The sequence below is a fragment of the Mustela putorius genome, unplaced genomic scaffold (assembly GCF_011764305.1).
Source record: "Mustela putorius furo isolate JIRA1106 unplaced genomic scaffold, ASM1176430v1.1 tig00000174_pilon_pilon_pilon, whole genome shotgun sequence".
In the NCBI taxonomy this organism is placed as follows: Eukaryota; Metazoa; Chordata; class Mammalia; order Carnivora; family Mustelidae; genus Mustela; species Mustela putorius.
This window is the reverse complement of record NW_025421304.1, coordinates 8,754,515-8,768,095: the sequence shown is the minus strand read 5'-3', so window position 1 is coordinate 8,768,095 and position 13,581 is coordinate 8,754,515. Positions and strand designations below refer to the sequence as shown.

The following is a 13,581-nucleotide window of genomic DNA, read 5'->3' as shown; positions in this document are numbered from 1 at the left end:
TCATTCCTGACCATGCTATAGGAAAGGGGATTGTTAAGAGGGAATAGCTGCCATGGCCCTTGTGTGCTAGAGGTGAAACATTTGGACAAAGGAAATAGCTTTGTTAATTAAAAGAAATAAAAGGGACAGTAATGTATAATGTATAGAGAGTCACATCCTGTGGTGAAGCCCCACTTTGAGTATGTGGTAATATAGCAAGTTTATACCACTGTCTTTAAAAAGTATATATGATAAGCATAAAACATTTAACATATAAATATGTAAAAACAAATTATAATTGTAAAGTATAGCTGTGTGCTTTAAAAAAAATGAAGTGGATTTAAATTTGTTTTATGCCTTAAGAGCCACTGTAGGGTTATGTTTATGTCTTTGTGTGAAATGGGACATTTATAATTCATTAATCTCTTTAATAGACTCTCACCCCACCCTCAACCCTTTCACTCTTTTATTCTAGCTTCATGGAGGCAAGAGGGTAATGGAATGCCTTAAAAAAGCTCTGAAAATAGCAAATCAGTGCATGGACCCCTCTTTACAAGTGCAACTTTTTATAGAAATTCTGAACAGATATATCTATTTTTATGAAAAGGAAAATGATGCGGTAAGTAAACTATAATAAAATATTGTTAGTGAGATAATATTTTCCCATCCTGCTCTTCAGAGGTTTGATACATAGAAAAGTTTATCATCTTGGTAATTTCATTCTCTAGTATCCTTTTCTGTCTATAGATGTATCTCTCTAAGAGAAGAACTCATTGTGTGTAAGAAAATTCTCATCTCTTTTGCTCATGAATATTTTATAAAAAATAGTCACTGTCTGTTTGAAAAACACACAATAGGCTGATTGGTTATCAGGTACAAATTTAGAATAATTCCTAAATGGAATATCCTTTTAGCAGTAATACAGTATTGGTCAAGATTTGTTGGTTAAATAAAATACTGCTTTTCTTTTATTGGTTCATGATGCTTTGTTTTTTATTTATTGTTTTTCTGTTTGTTTGTTTTTGTTTTTGTTTTTTTGGTGAATTGCCAGTAGTTGCTCAAACCAGGAATGATGTTTTCATTTCTCTTTTTATAATTACTTTGGTGACTGTTGAGAGTAACACAAGAATCTCAAAACATTTTTATTGAATTATATTTTTTATATGCTACATGCTTGATTATGTAACTGTACATATTCTCTTGTAGGTCACAATTCAGGTTTTGAACCAGCTTATCCAAAAGATTCGAGAAGATCTTCCAAATCTTGAGTCCAGTGAAGAAACAGAGCAGATTAACAAACATTTTCATAACACACTGGAGCATTTGCGTTTGAGGCGGGAATCGCCAGAATCTGAGGGGCCAATTTATGAAGGTCTCATCCTTTAAAAAGGAAACAGGCTCACCATACTCTTTTCCATGTACATCCAGTAAGGGTTTTATTATACTAGGTTTCCCTTCCATAGATTGTGCCTTTCAGAAATGCTGAGGTAGGTTTCCTGTTCTTACCTGTGATGTGTTTTACCCAGCACCTCCAGACACCTTCAGGACCTTAATAAAGTTATTCACTTCCTAAGTGTTCAGTCTGTCTGATCACCCCAGGTAGCATGATTGATCTGCTATTTAAAACTCATGTGGTCTATTAAAATAAAAAAGCAGAAACAAACCACCACTTATCTCAGCTACTAATGAAGCTCTTCTTCCTTTATTCCGTTTTGTTGGTTGTGTAATTTCCTTCATTACTTGGGAGTACTAACTTGAAAGTGTCTGTCTCTCTGTTCTCTAGTCCAATTTGCGATTAATTTAGAGGAAAGGGATACTGTATGTGAAATTCAGCTTGGGCTTTTCCCTAATTGCAAGATAAGGCCATGTGTAATATTTTCCCTAAAACTAGAATATATTAGTGCATGTTTGAGAATTTTAAAACACCATGGTCAATACCAAAAGCTCTATTTTGCATATTTGGATTCAGTCATCAATTAAGAACCTATGTTGTCCTCTGGGCATATTTATCAAAATAATTTTGTTCTAAATAGTATAAAATAGGAAATTTGTGATCGATATAATTTATGTATTACTTTCATTATTGTAAATTTAAGGGAAAATGCATCATACAATTATGATTTTTTTTTTTTGCACCAGTGGAACAATAAAGTTGCTATTAACAATTTTGGACTTTAACCCTTTCGTGCTAGATGTGTAGAAGGAGCTAGTAGAATGCCTGTGGAGTTTAATAGACAATCTTACATTCAGCATTTGCTTGTTCAATTCTCAACTTAAGCACTTCTTGAGCAAGGCACCATCTGCTCTTTGGTTTATACCCATTTGCTTTCCTTGGCCTTACCCTGTTCTCCTAGGCATGATGTCTCCACTTAAACTCTCAGAAGGCTAATTTAGTGTCTTGAAACAACAAACATTTATCTCATGGTTTTCTGGCTTAGGAATTTAGGAGCAGCTTAGCTGGTGGTTCTGGCTTAGGGTGTCTCAAGATTTTGGCTGGAGCTGCAGCCATCTGACGGTTTGGTTGGGGCTGGCGTCCAGGCTCGTTCACATGACCATTACCTGGAGGCCTCTGTTCCTCTCTCCTTGTGGGCCTTTACAAGGGCAGCATGAGTGTCCTCATGCATAGCAGCTGCCTTCCCTAGAGTGATCCAAAAGAGGCAGCCACATGCCTTTTTATGATCTGACTTTGGAACATACTGTTGTTTTTGCCCTATTCTGTTTGTTAGAAGGGAGTTACTAAGTCTAGTTCAGTGGTAAGAGGAATTAAGCTCTACCTCTTGAAGTGAGAGGTTACAAATTTATGGGCATTTTCAGATGACCGCCTCACTTAACACCTCACCATCTGTCCCTCCCCCTGCCATTGATAGATGTCTGGCACTTGTTAGATACTGTGGTCTGAATGTTTGTGGCTCCCTCCACCCCCCCAAATTAATGTTGAAAACCTGACCCCCAAAGATGTTGAGTGGTGGGGCCTTTGGAAGATGCTTTGGTCATGAGGGCAGAATCTCATGAATGGCATTAGTGCCTTTATTAAAAGAGGCCGCAGAGAGCTTGCTTGCCCCTTTCCACTTTGTAAGGACAGCACAGGTTGGCAGTAAGGAACTTGGGGAAGGGCCCTCACTCAGCCATGCTAGTGTCTTGATCTTGGACTTAATAGCTTCCAGAACTGTGAGAAATAAACTTCTGTTTATAAGCTACTCAGTCTATGGTATTTTGTTACAGCAGTCTGAACAGACATCAGGTTTTATAGGAATAAGTGTCTATAAAGTTGTAGTATTGGTGCCGTTAAAATCTATCAAGTATGCTTAGCTTTTCTGTAGAACCTGTTATTCTAGCAAACCCTTTCTGTACGTTGCAGGTATTCACTTTACTCTAAACCTGATTGTGGAATGAAGTTGACATGTTCATTTTATTCACGTGTTCCGTGAAATACAGCTGAAGGGTAAAGATTTGACTTGAGAATACTTGAATTTGAATTCAGAAAGGTTCGGCGGTAAAATAATGTTAGTATAGGGTATAAAGTATTTCACATTTTTTTGGTGAGGTGAAGAGGCCAGATTTAAGAAACCAAAGGTCTTCTAATTTTTTTTTAACCAGAGTTTGGCTAATCTTAATTTGCAGATTTCTTTTTATTAAACAAAAGTTGAGCACCTGCTGTGTGTTGATTTTTCTGATGCATAGGCGCTGGGTATAAAGGTGAACAAGATATGGTCCCTAGCTTTGAGAATTTTCTTCTGGTATGAAGACAGACCAGCAGTAATAAAATATGATATTTCTAGGAGAGCACAGAAGGACTTTCAGGTGGTAGGAGTATTGGAGTACAGCCTAGAGAGGGTTTTATGAGTCTTCATGTGACTTCAAGTCACAGGGCATCAGCCTTTTGTTTTTTTTTTTTTTTTTTTAGCCTTGTGACACTAATTCTTGACTTGCAATCCCATATTTTATAGCTAGAGCCAGGCTGTCCAGCAGTGTTCCATGGACTGAAGCAAGTTAAACTCTTAACCTGTCTGTAATGAGAGAAATGCAAAGAAAATGTGGACTAAGAATTAACACACACCAATTTGGCAATTTTATGTCTAGAATCTAATGAATTAGGGCTTGTTTTGTAGGTCTGCTCCCCTGGTCCTTTTTCTTCGTTTTTGGGTTTTGAGAGAGAGAGAGTGCACAGAGCAGGAAGTGGGAGGAGCGCAGAGACAGAGAATCTTAAGCAGGCTCCACTGACCATGGAGCCCAACACTGGGACTCAGTTACCACCTTGAGATCATGATCTGAGCTGAAATCAAGAGTCAGATGCTCAACTGACTTGAGCCGCCAGGTACCCCCAAAATACTGGTTCTTAATAGACTGGGGAGAGCAACCCTTCATAGGTGGAGAGAAGCACTGAGCCTAGATTAGGCCTGATGTTGAATGGGGAATTCCAAGACTCGGGAACGGTCGGTACACATCTAGGAAGGTGGTGTAAGTGGAACACCTCCCAGAACATGTATATGTTATACACAATTCAGCATCCACAAGTAGAATAGCACTGGTTTGCACTGTGTCTTCCAGCTTTAAGTTCATCTTGTACTTAAGTGGTCACTCAGTATTTTTTAAATTTATTTATAGAGAAGAGGGGAGGGGCAGAGGAGAAGGAGAAAGAATCTTCAGCGGGCTCCATGCATAACGCAGAGCCCAATATAGGGCTTGATCTCACAACACTGAGATCATGACCTGAGCTGAAATCAACAAGAATCAGACCCCTAACCAATTGAACCGCCCAGGTGCCCCAGTATTTTTATTTTGACTAAGCCAGTCCCCCCCTACTGTTCCTGTAGGTGGCACTATGTTGCTGTGACAAAGACCAGAGGCTCTGTCTGGAGTGAGGTAGCTTGGATTTCAAAGCCCACTTGGCTAGCTCTTTTTTCTAGGTAACTTACTTAACCTCTGTGGGCTTCGGTTTCTTCATGTGTAAAATGGGACACTTTTTCCTGGACCACAGGGTTGTCATGACCCTGTCTATATCAGTTCTTGGATATAATCCATATAAACTTTGAATGGTATCTGACTTAAAATAAGCCCTCAAAGGTTAGCTATCAATTCTTACTGGATATTAAAAATATTTGTAAACGTAGAAGCACAAAATAAATGTTCTTGACTCCCCTCCCCCATATCTTTGGTGTGCAGAAGAAGTTCTGATATAATGAAAGATAACAGGAAATTTAAGGCTATTTCAAGATCGGAAAGATTGACATTTTACACCAACTGGGCTGCCATACTGAAGACCCTTTGGGAATGTATGTCACTGAAGTCGAAGACCCAACTCTCCACATTAGCTGCTAATACTGCTAATTAAGTGATTTTACTGTGTATGCCTGCAATGTACACAAAGTTTTAATTCATAGCAAAGGAAACCTAATCACCAATGGAGCACCTCAGGAGAGCTGGCCCTAGAGTAATGCTTACTCTGAGGTCCCAGAAATTTAGAAATGGCACTTTAAAATGGTACTTGGGAAATGATTTTGGTCAAATATAGTGAAAATGTAAGAAAGGGTAACAGAGATGGGAAACAGGATGAGCTGGCTAGAACCGTGGGGAAAGCAACAGGTCTTGTCCTCAGCTATTTCTTATAATACCTTATAATTACCCAAAGACATTTTTAAAGATGCCAAGCTTGGGCCCCCCTCCAAGCCCATTAAATCTAAAAAGGTATTTTTTTGAAAGGTGCTCCCCAAATGGTTTGAGAACTCCAGCTGAAAGTGAGGCAGATTGCACGAGTGCCATAGAGTGGGCTTAGCCTATCCGCCAAAGCTTCTGATTTTTCTATAGTGAACGTGGATTACTTGGACAAAAGATACAAGGAGTTTTTTGTTTGTTTTTGTTTTTAAAGCTCAAAGGAAAGTTCTTTTTACTGCTGTTTTTTCCCCTTCTGTCTCACTTAAGATTCATTTCTGCTGCAGCTGATTAGTTTCTTTGGGTCTTATCTAGATGTGCAAAACAGGGATAAAAAACTTTAGTTTTTGCTTATAGGAGGTAAGGACCAAAAGAATTAGCCATCATAGAGGTTAGAGCCAATGGGCTTTTAACCCCTCACTTTCCTACAGAAAAACAGGTGCACAGAGGTGCTGTGATGTGCCAAGATCACACAATGTGTTAAGTGTCTTAAAATTAAGAGTGGACCCTCAGTCCGGACTCCTGGACCAGCTTAAGGAGCACCACTGTGAACGTACCTTACTTGTGGTTGCTCATACAAACCCTTCCCTTTGCTGTCTGCCCTGGAAATGCTGGGGCATTTTCCCTTCCCACCCAGCACTGTTCTTGGGGAGGCAGCCATGAACACTTAACCAGGGAGGACAAAAATCCACTTGGTATCTGTATCACCTTTCCACTGGGCCTTGAATGTGGACATACGATCACATCTCCAGATGAAATTATGCTTATATTAAATCAGCATATACACTAGCACAGGTCCAGGCACTGGGAAAACATCAGCAAACAAGACAACACTCCTGCCCCCTTAGAGCGTGGTAGAGTCTAGTGAAGAAGACAGAGAGACCTCAAATACAGTGTCAGACCGTGACAAGCATGAGTATAGCCCGGGACAACTGGAGAGTGGGAGGGCTGCTATTTGACATGGGTGACTGAGGAAGGCTCTCCCGGGGGTGACAGCTGAACTCAGGGTGAGAACAATGGGTGGAAAGACAAAGGTGCCTTAATAGGACTTGCTTCCTTTCAAGATTTCATTCATTTATTTGAGATGGGGGAAGAGAGAGAGGGACGCAGAGGAAGAGGGAGAAGAAGCAGGCTCTCCACTGAGCAGGGAGCCTGACATGCGCTCCATCCCAGGACCCCAGCATCATGACCTGAGCCCAAGGCAGATGCTTAACTTACTGAGCCACCCTGGCGACCACCCTCTTTTTTTCTTTTTTTTTTTTGGTTAAGATTTTGTTTTTTAAATTAGTCTCCACACCCAATCTGGGACTCAAACCTACAACTCTGAGATGGAGGGTTGCATGCTCCATCAGCTGAGCCAGCCAGGGGCCCCTAGGTTTGGATCCTTCCTGACCATACTCAAGACTGTCACACCTAGGGTACACTTTATAATGATAAAAATAAATCATGTGAAAGGCACAATTTACATTGCATTGTAACTTTTAAATTTATTAAATATAAGTATTTAAAACAGGCATCAGTATTTGTAACCTAGTTTTGGCATCTCCATTTCTTTTCCCTTTGAATATGTGGGCCCTAAAATACCTGGAAGCGGTGTGGGGTTTTCCCTCTGCCACTAGACCAGCAACTCAGAACCCGCCGGTGTCCCGGGCTGTCCCCCACACCAGCGGATTTATGTCGAGCCTCTACTCTTCTCACTGCCGTGGTGACAGAGGGGAACCTGTCATAGCTGATGAGGACGATATTGAAGACCCAGGCGGTGCACAGCAGCCACAACTGACAGTTTCCTCCTGAACTTCCACTCCCTGGTCAGGACATAAGGGACGTCCAGCAGGATGCAGAAGCCGCCTATAGTGCCTGCCGCTGGATTGCTCGTTCTGTCCTGGCCTGAGGTGCCCCAAGGTGCCCCAACTCTTGAGGGAGACTTGCAAGCCCCGGGTTCCCCACTCCAGGACTGCACAGGTGCCGCCGGCCCCCAGGCCCCGGGGCTGCACTGACCCACCAGCAAGTCGGCAACGGCAACTTAAGGAAGTTGCCGCTGGAGCGCACGCTGTGGTCCACGGTGAGGGCCACCACGATCAGCGCGTGGGCCAGCACCCGCAGCGCCAGGAGCGCCGCCAGCAGGGCGGCCCCCCGCGCGAAGTGGCAGGCGTGCGGCCTGGGGTGCAGCCCTAGCCGGTGCCTCGGCCCACGGGCACACGCGTTGCCCGCTGCATTGGCCTCCCTGCGGTCGGTGGCAGAGATGACGCGGGGCGGGCTAGGGGAGCTCGCGGCAGTGGGGTGCGGGGCAGGAGCGGGCGCGGGCCCAGGAGGTGCGCGAGGACACAGAGGGAAGAAACGCGTTGGAGAGGGGACCTCCTGCAGCCGGAGCGGGGCCGAGACTAGGCCCAGGCGCTTGGGGTTGGGATCCGGGGTGTGTAGGATAGGGACGGTCCGTGGGGCGGGGCAGGAACGCTGGGGGCCGGGCGCCCTGGCTGGGGCCTGCTGGCAGGTGGTGAGTGGGGCCCTGCTGGTGAGGCGTGCTGGGTGGGAGTGGGGCCTTGCTCTGGGAGCGGGCTGGGAGGAGTCGGGGGCACTGCTGGAGGTCGGGGGTGGTGGGGAGGGGTCCCGGCGAGCGGCTCTCGCTGCGCGGGCTCCCATCTACGAAGGCGGGGAGAACTGAGTCTTCCCAGTAACTTGTTACTACTGTTCCGAACCCCCCCGCCCGAAAAGGAATAATTTTGTTTCATTATGTTTTATCATAAGAGTAACATGTACACGTGTAAAACAAACAATATAGAGGGCATCAAGTGGAAGTAAAATTTCTACCACATCTCCTCCTTCCACTTTTTAACATTTTGGCTTAAGTCCTTACAGGCTTCAGACCCTTTTTAAAAATAAGCCCCTGCCCCCACCCCTCACCCCACCCCCCACAACTCTTTCCTCCCCCACAGATCTAGACAGACAAAACAGAAAAAACACACAGAGAGACAGAACACCGCACAGATTTGCAAAAACAAAAATGGGGTTTGGCTGTTCCAACGTATAAGCTGCTTTTTCTCCCCACAAAATAATAAATCTGGACATTTTTCACATCCATATAGAATACAGATCACCATTATTATCTTTAATGATATCGTTTTCCCATCGTATGGTTGAGCATATATTTGCCCAATCTGTTTCTAAGAAACTGTGTTTCTAAGTTTTGTTTGGTTTTGCTTGTGTATCTTTTCTCACCTGTCCCACAGGTTCCTCAGGAGAAACTAATTGCTGGGACAAAAGGAATGCAGGATGCCAGGTTGCCTCTTAAAAGTTGTTCCAATTTATCGTTGAACCAGCCACTTCCACATTTTAACAGTGGTATGAAACTGAGGAAACCTCATTTAAAATAGAGGCAGGATACCGAAAGGGGAGCTTTCACCCCCTACCAACTCTAGGGCAATTGCAGATCCCAACTCATACCTTGCATTTTCCAGCAGGAAGAAGCCTACTTTACTACCCCAGCACGCAGGAGGAAGATTCTTTTTCCTTGCCCAACTACAGCCCAGCCAAGGAGAAACTGTCATCACTCTTCTCACTTTCCTCCAATGGACTTTGGTCCAAAGCCCTGGCCCCCAACTTCCCTTTTCCTCCCTATAATGTTTCTCTCCTTTGTTCTCTGGACCAGCCAGTGGCTTTGCCATGGCTTTCGTGTCCAAATTGCAATTTCTCTGCCATTTCTGAATAAATCCATTTTGCTGGTAAAATAACTGGCTGCTTCATTTTCAAGGTTGACAGTAGGTAGTAATTGTGTGGGGTCTTAGTTTGGTCTCCTAAAGCTCCCTACTTCTCACCCGGGCCCCTTTGTTTCTCCAACATAGAAAATCCTACCTTGTGGGGAACTGGCTCAGAGCAGGCTACCTGTAGGGTACCTGTTGTGACTACAGGATTGTCACGGGGGAGAAGCAGTCTTTCCCGAGAGGGAGTGATAATCCCTAGGTGGTTGGGAGACTACCAGTTAATGCTTTTATCTCCTGGGTTGGGCTGAATTAGGTTGCTCCTCCCTGAGGTTTGGTGTGTGTGTGTGTGTGTGTGTGTGTGTGTGTGTGTTTCTGGAAGGCTGTGTATGAAGAGGGGGTGTGTATAAATTATGCAGATGATACCTGTTTTGTCTGTCCCGTTATTTGCTTCTTGCAGACCAGTTTGTTCTGGTGGTGGGAAAAGCAGCCCAATGTCATGGATATAAATTCTTGGACCACAGAGCAGAGATGGGCCCTTGGGGGTCACTATGGTCACTCAAGCTTTTTTTTTTTTTTTTTTTTTTTAAGATTTTTAATTTTTCTTAGAGAAAGAGTGCATGGGGGTAGAGGCAGAGGGAGAGAGTCTGAAGTAGACCCCATGCTGAGCAGTGAGCCCGAGGTGGGGCTCGATCTCACAGCACTGAAATCATGATCTGAGCTGAAATCCATAGTCAAATACTTAACTGAACGAGGTACCCAGCCACCCCTCAAGTTTTTTGAATCACAATTCACCTAGAAAATACTGTTTACATTATAACCCAGTGTGTACATACACACACACATACACATACACACACTGAGCACTTGTGCATGTACACGCATATTGGTGAGGAAACAGTTTAACAAAAATAGTGACTGCCCTTAGAATGATAAATTCTGGTACTTTTGGTTCTACTGTATGTTTTATTTTTAGTTTTTAAATGCTGGTCTTGACCCACTACTTCTATTTCATGATCCTCAACTGGCCATCAATCTGCATTTGAAACACAGTAATCTAGTTAATCTAGTTGAACCCGCTCATTTTACATGTGGGGAAACAGGCCAGAATGCGAAGAGACTCAATCAAGGATATCCAGGGAGTTCTGGTTGAACAGAGCTGGTTCCAGACTGATGCTGACAGACATGGCCAGTGGGGAGATGACTGTCCCTCTCAAAGATGTATGGGAATCAATAGCTCTGTTATATGCTAGCAATAACCAATTAGTTTGTTGCAAAAAAAAATCCCATTAACAATGGCAACACAAGCCACAAATATTTATGAATAAACCCAACAAGAAATGAGCAAGAAAAGTGTGAAGAAAAAATGTTAACTTTATTGACTTAGAAGAACCACTAAATACATGTAGAGACAAATGTTTCCTCATATTTAAGACCCAATAGTATAATATATAAATATCCTTCAATTAGGAGAGCCTGGGTGAATCAGTCCCTTATGTGCCTAACTAGATCTCAGCTCAGGTCTTGATCTCAGGCTCGTGAGTTCAAGCACGGCATTGGGCTCCACACTTGGAATGGAGCCTACTTTAAAAAAAAAAAATTCTTCAGTTAATCTGTAAATTCAATTAAATCCCAACTAAATCCCAAGTTTGTTGAGCAAAATTCACATCAGAAGGAAAAATGCACAAAAATAGGCAAAACATTTTTGAGAAAAATGGGAGAAACTTGTCCTATTGTGTATCAAAATATCATAATATAGAGTGTTAAGGAATCAAAAAATATAATAATGAAGCAAAATGGAGAATTCCGGAGCATGTGTATATGGAATGTAGTTTATGAGACCCACACATGACTTGTAAACATACAAAATCACTAGCAGTCAAACTAAATGCAAATGTAAACAACAATGAGATAGCTTTTGTAGCCCATAATGATTGGAATCATTTAAAGTGATTGGTAAGAGCTGTGATTGAAAAAGATGCAGGAAAATGGGCTCTCGCTAATGGATGGCAGTATACATCGGTGTCAAAAGGCAAAAATTCCCATAGTTTTTAACCCCGCAATTTCAGTGCTGGAATCTATCAAAATAATTACATGTGTATAAAGATATATTTAAGAAGATGTTTGTTGCAACCTTTCTTATAATGATGAAGTGCTGGAAGCAACCTAAATGTCCATGGATATAGAAGTGAATAAATAGGGCGCCTGGATGGCTCAGTCGGTTAAGCCACTGCCTTGGCTTGGGTCATGATCCCAGCATCCTGGGATCAAGTCCCACATCAGGCTCTCTGCTCAGTGGGGAGCCTGCTTCTCCCCATCTCTCTCTCTCTCTCTCTCTCTCTGCCTGCCTCTCTGCCTACTTGTGATCTCTGTCAAATAAATAAATAAAATCTTAAAAAAAAAAGAAGCAAATAAATAAAACATGATCCATCCTGTGGCAAATTGTAAATTTGGTCCCAAATCCTTCCCTTCCCTGCATCTGTGTTCTTAGGATGTGGTGTTGCCAGTGGCCCTGACCAAAGTTGGAGTCTGCGTCTCCACCCTTTGACTCTAGTTTGGCATCGTGACTTCCCTTGGCCAGTGGCACACAACACACTCAGATGCTTGGAAAGCGCTTGTGCCCTGGGGCCTGTTCTCTTGGAACCCTGACGTTGCTGTGCTAGTGAACCCAAGCCGGCCTGCTGGAGGATGGGAGGCCATGTGGAGAACCGGAGCACACTGGCTGCCTTTGGAATATGGATGAGGCCACCCTAGACCATCCAGCCTCTGAAAGACCTGCCTGCTGACCACAGGTACATGAGAAAACTCCTCAGATATCAAACTGGATCAAACCAGAAGAACTGTGCAGCTGGTTTTGGAAACCACAAAGTTTTGTAGCCATAGATACTGATACCCAGCCATACGATGAAATACCAGGAAGCAATGTGAAACACTGAGATGAATATACGTATAGTAGTAAACCGACATGGGAAAGCTCCCAGAAACTAGTTAATAAGAAAAAAACCAAAGACCTTGTAATTCTACAAGCTATCTTATAGTCCTCCAATAGGTTCTCTTTTCTTCCTTTTAAGCTAGCTATTGTGGTTTCTGTTGTTTGTAGCCAAATAATTTTATTCCTAGATGTCCGTGGTAAAACAAGTTTGGAAAACCCCGTGTAAAATAGTTCTCTTCAGGATGCGTTCGTGGCTCAGTCGGTTAAGCGTCTGATTTTGGCTTGGGTCATGATCTGAGGTCCTGGGGTTGGGCCCTGCGTTGGGCTCCCTGCTCAGTGGGGAGTCTGCTTCTCCCTCTCCCCCGGTTCATGCTCTCTCTCACTCACTCTCTCTCTTTCAACTAAATGAATAAAATCTTTAAAAAAGGAAGAAAAAAGATCTATATGCTCAATCATTATTTAAAAAAATAAAATAGTTCTCTTTACTTCAGGATTTATCAGTGAATCCTTTCAAAAGGGGCAGTATGGGCAGCTGTCCATTGTTATTTGACATTAACAAATTTCCCACCTTGCCCTAATGTCCAGAGAGACTAATGGTCTGTATAAACACACTCTGGGAAACTCTGTCCTATTTGTACTTGTGACAAATGAGCATGGCTGTGAGGATTCTGCCATTTCTACCTGCCACTTTTCTGGAAGCCTTTCTCATTGGTGTGTTGTGCTGAGTCAGCTGTCCCACTTTCTACAAATTTATTGCCAGGAACCCATTATAATTAAAGTCAATAGAAAATGGTCTTTGCTTTAAAAAAAAAAAAATCCACTCCCCTAATTTTCCACATTAATATTATTCCTCATGTAGGTGCATAAGCATCCCTTTATCAAATGTGCCACATATCAGGGCAAAGGCGATCTGTTTCAGAGAATAGAACCAATTCACATACTACCCTACACAGAACTTGGTGAAAAATTCATATTTGGAAGTAAGTCACTTCTTGGCTTGCATGGCACTGACAGAGAAGTATTAGCAGAGAGATAAAAGGACTCAGAGCACGGGGCTGGGAGGTATACCAGCAACTGGACTAGGCTGAGCTTCATGCTGTTCAGTTTGTCCATAAAATGAGAGTGGTAATAGTGACATTCTGATGCTCAGGGACATTCTGATGCTCAGATAAGTTAATGGGGGTGAAAGTGCCTTGTGAAGGACAAAGCACGGTATCTGTAGGTATCTGCCTAGGTCCTCTCACTCTTAAGAGGCAGAGACCCACACTGACCTAGCTAAAATGAAATAGAAATCTGTGTATTTGCATAAATGAAATATCCATGAGG

General features: G+C 42.9%; 2 protein-coding genes across 3 annotated transcripts in view; both read left to right on the top strand.

Moving 5' to 3' along the window:
- The window catches only part of VPS35 (VPS35 retromer complex component), a 28,325-nt gene extending 26,683 nt beyond the window's left edge, over positions 1-1,642 (top strand). Inside the window, exons 16-17 of the mRNA XM_004744103.3 lie at positions 455-598; positions 1,186-1,642. Of these exons, the coding sequence (XP_004744160.1) occupies positions 455-598; positions 1,186-1,365 (324 nt within the window). The 3' untranslated portion in view covers positions 1,366-1,642. The remainder of the gene's footprint in view (positions 1-454; positions 599-1,185) is intronic.
- A 5,789-nt stretch (positions 1,643-7,431) lies between these two features.
- LOC101672284 lies at positions 7,432-9,350 on the top strand. Of its 2 annotated transcripts, none has more exons than XM_013052083.2 (3): positions 7,432-8,122; positions 8,856-8,967; positions 9,084-9,350. In XM_013052083.2, exons 1-3 carry the CDS (start codon positions 7,871-7,873, stop codon positions 9,332-9,334), a joined length of 615 nt encoding a protein of 204 aa, XP_012907537.1. In that variant the 5' UTR covers positions 7,432-7,870; the 3' UTR covers positions 9,335-9,350. The 2 variants fall into 2 exon arrangements, with proteins under 2 accessions (XP_012907537.1, XP_012907538.1); XM_013052084.2 differs by having other exon boundaries at positions 7,434-8,041.
- Positions 9,351-13,581: the final 4,231 nt, after the last annotated feature.

What these genes read in the sequence shown, in the direction of transcription:
- LOC101672284 (XM_013052083.2), top strand. Translation starts at nt 7,871, where the DNA reads ATGACGCGGGGCGGGCTAGGGGAGCTCGCGGCAGTGGGGTGCGGGGCA. An exon ending in CTGGGGCCTGCTGGCAGGTG is followed by an intron (nt 8,123 to 8,855) that starts GTGAGTGGGGCC and finishes CCTGTCCCACAG; the next exon opens with GTTCCTCAGGAGAAACTAAT. An exon ending in ACTTCCACATTTTAACAGTG is followed by an intron (nt 8,968 to 9,083) that starts GTATGAAACTGA and finishes TGCATTTTCCAG; the next exon opens with CAGGAAGAAGCCTACTTTAC.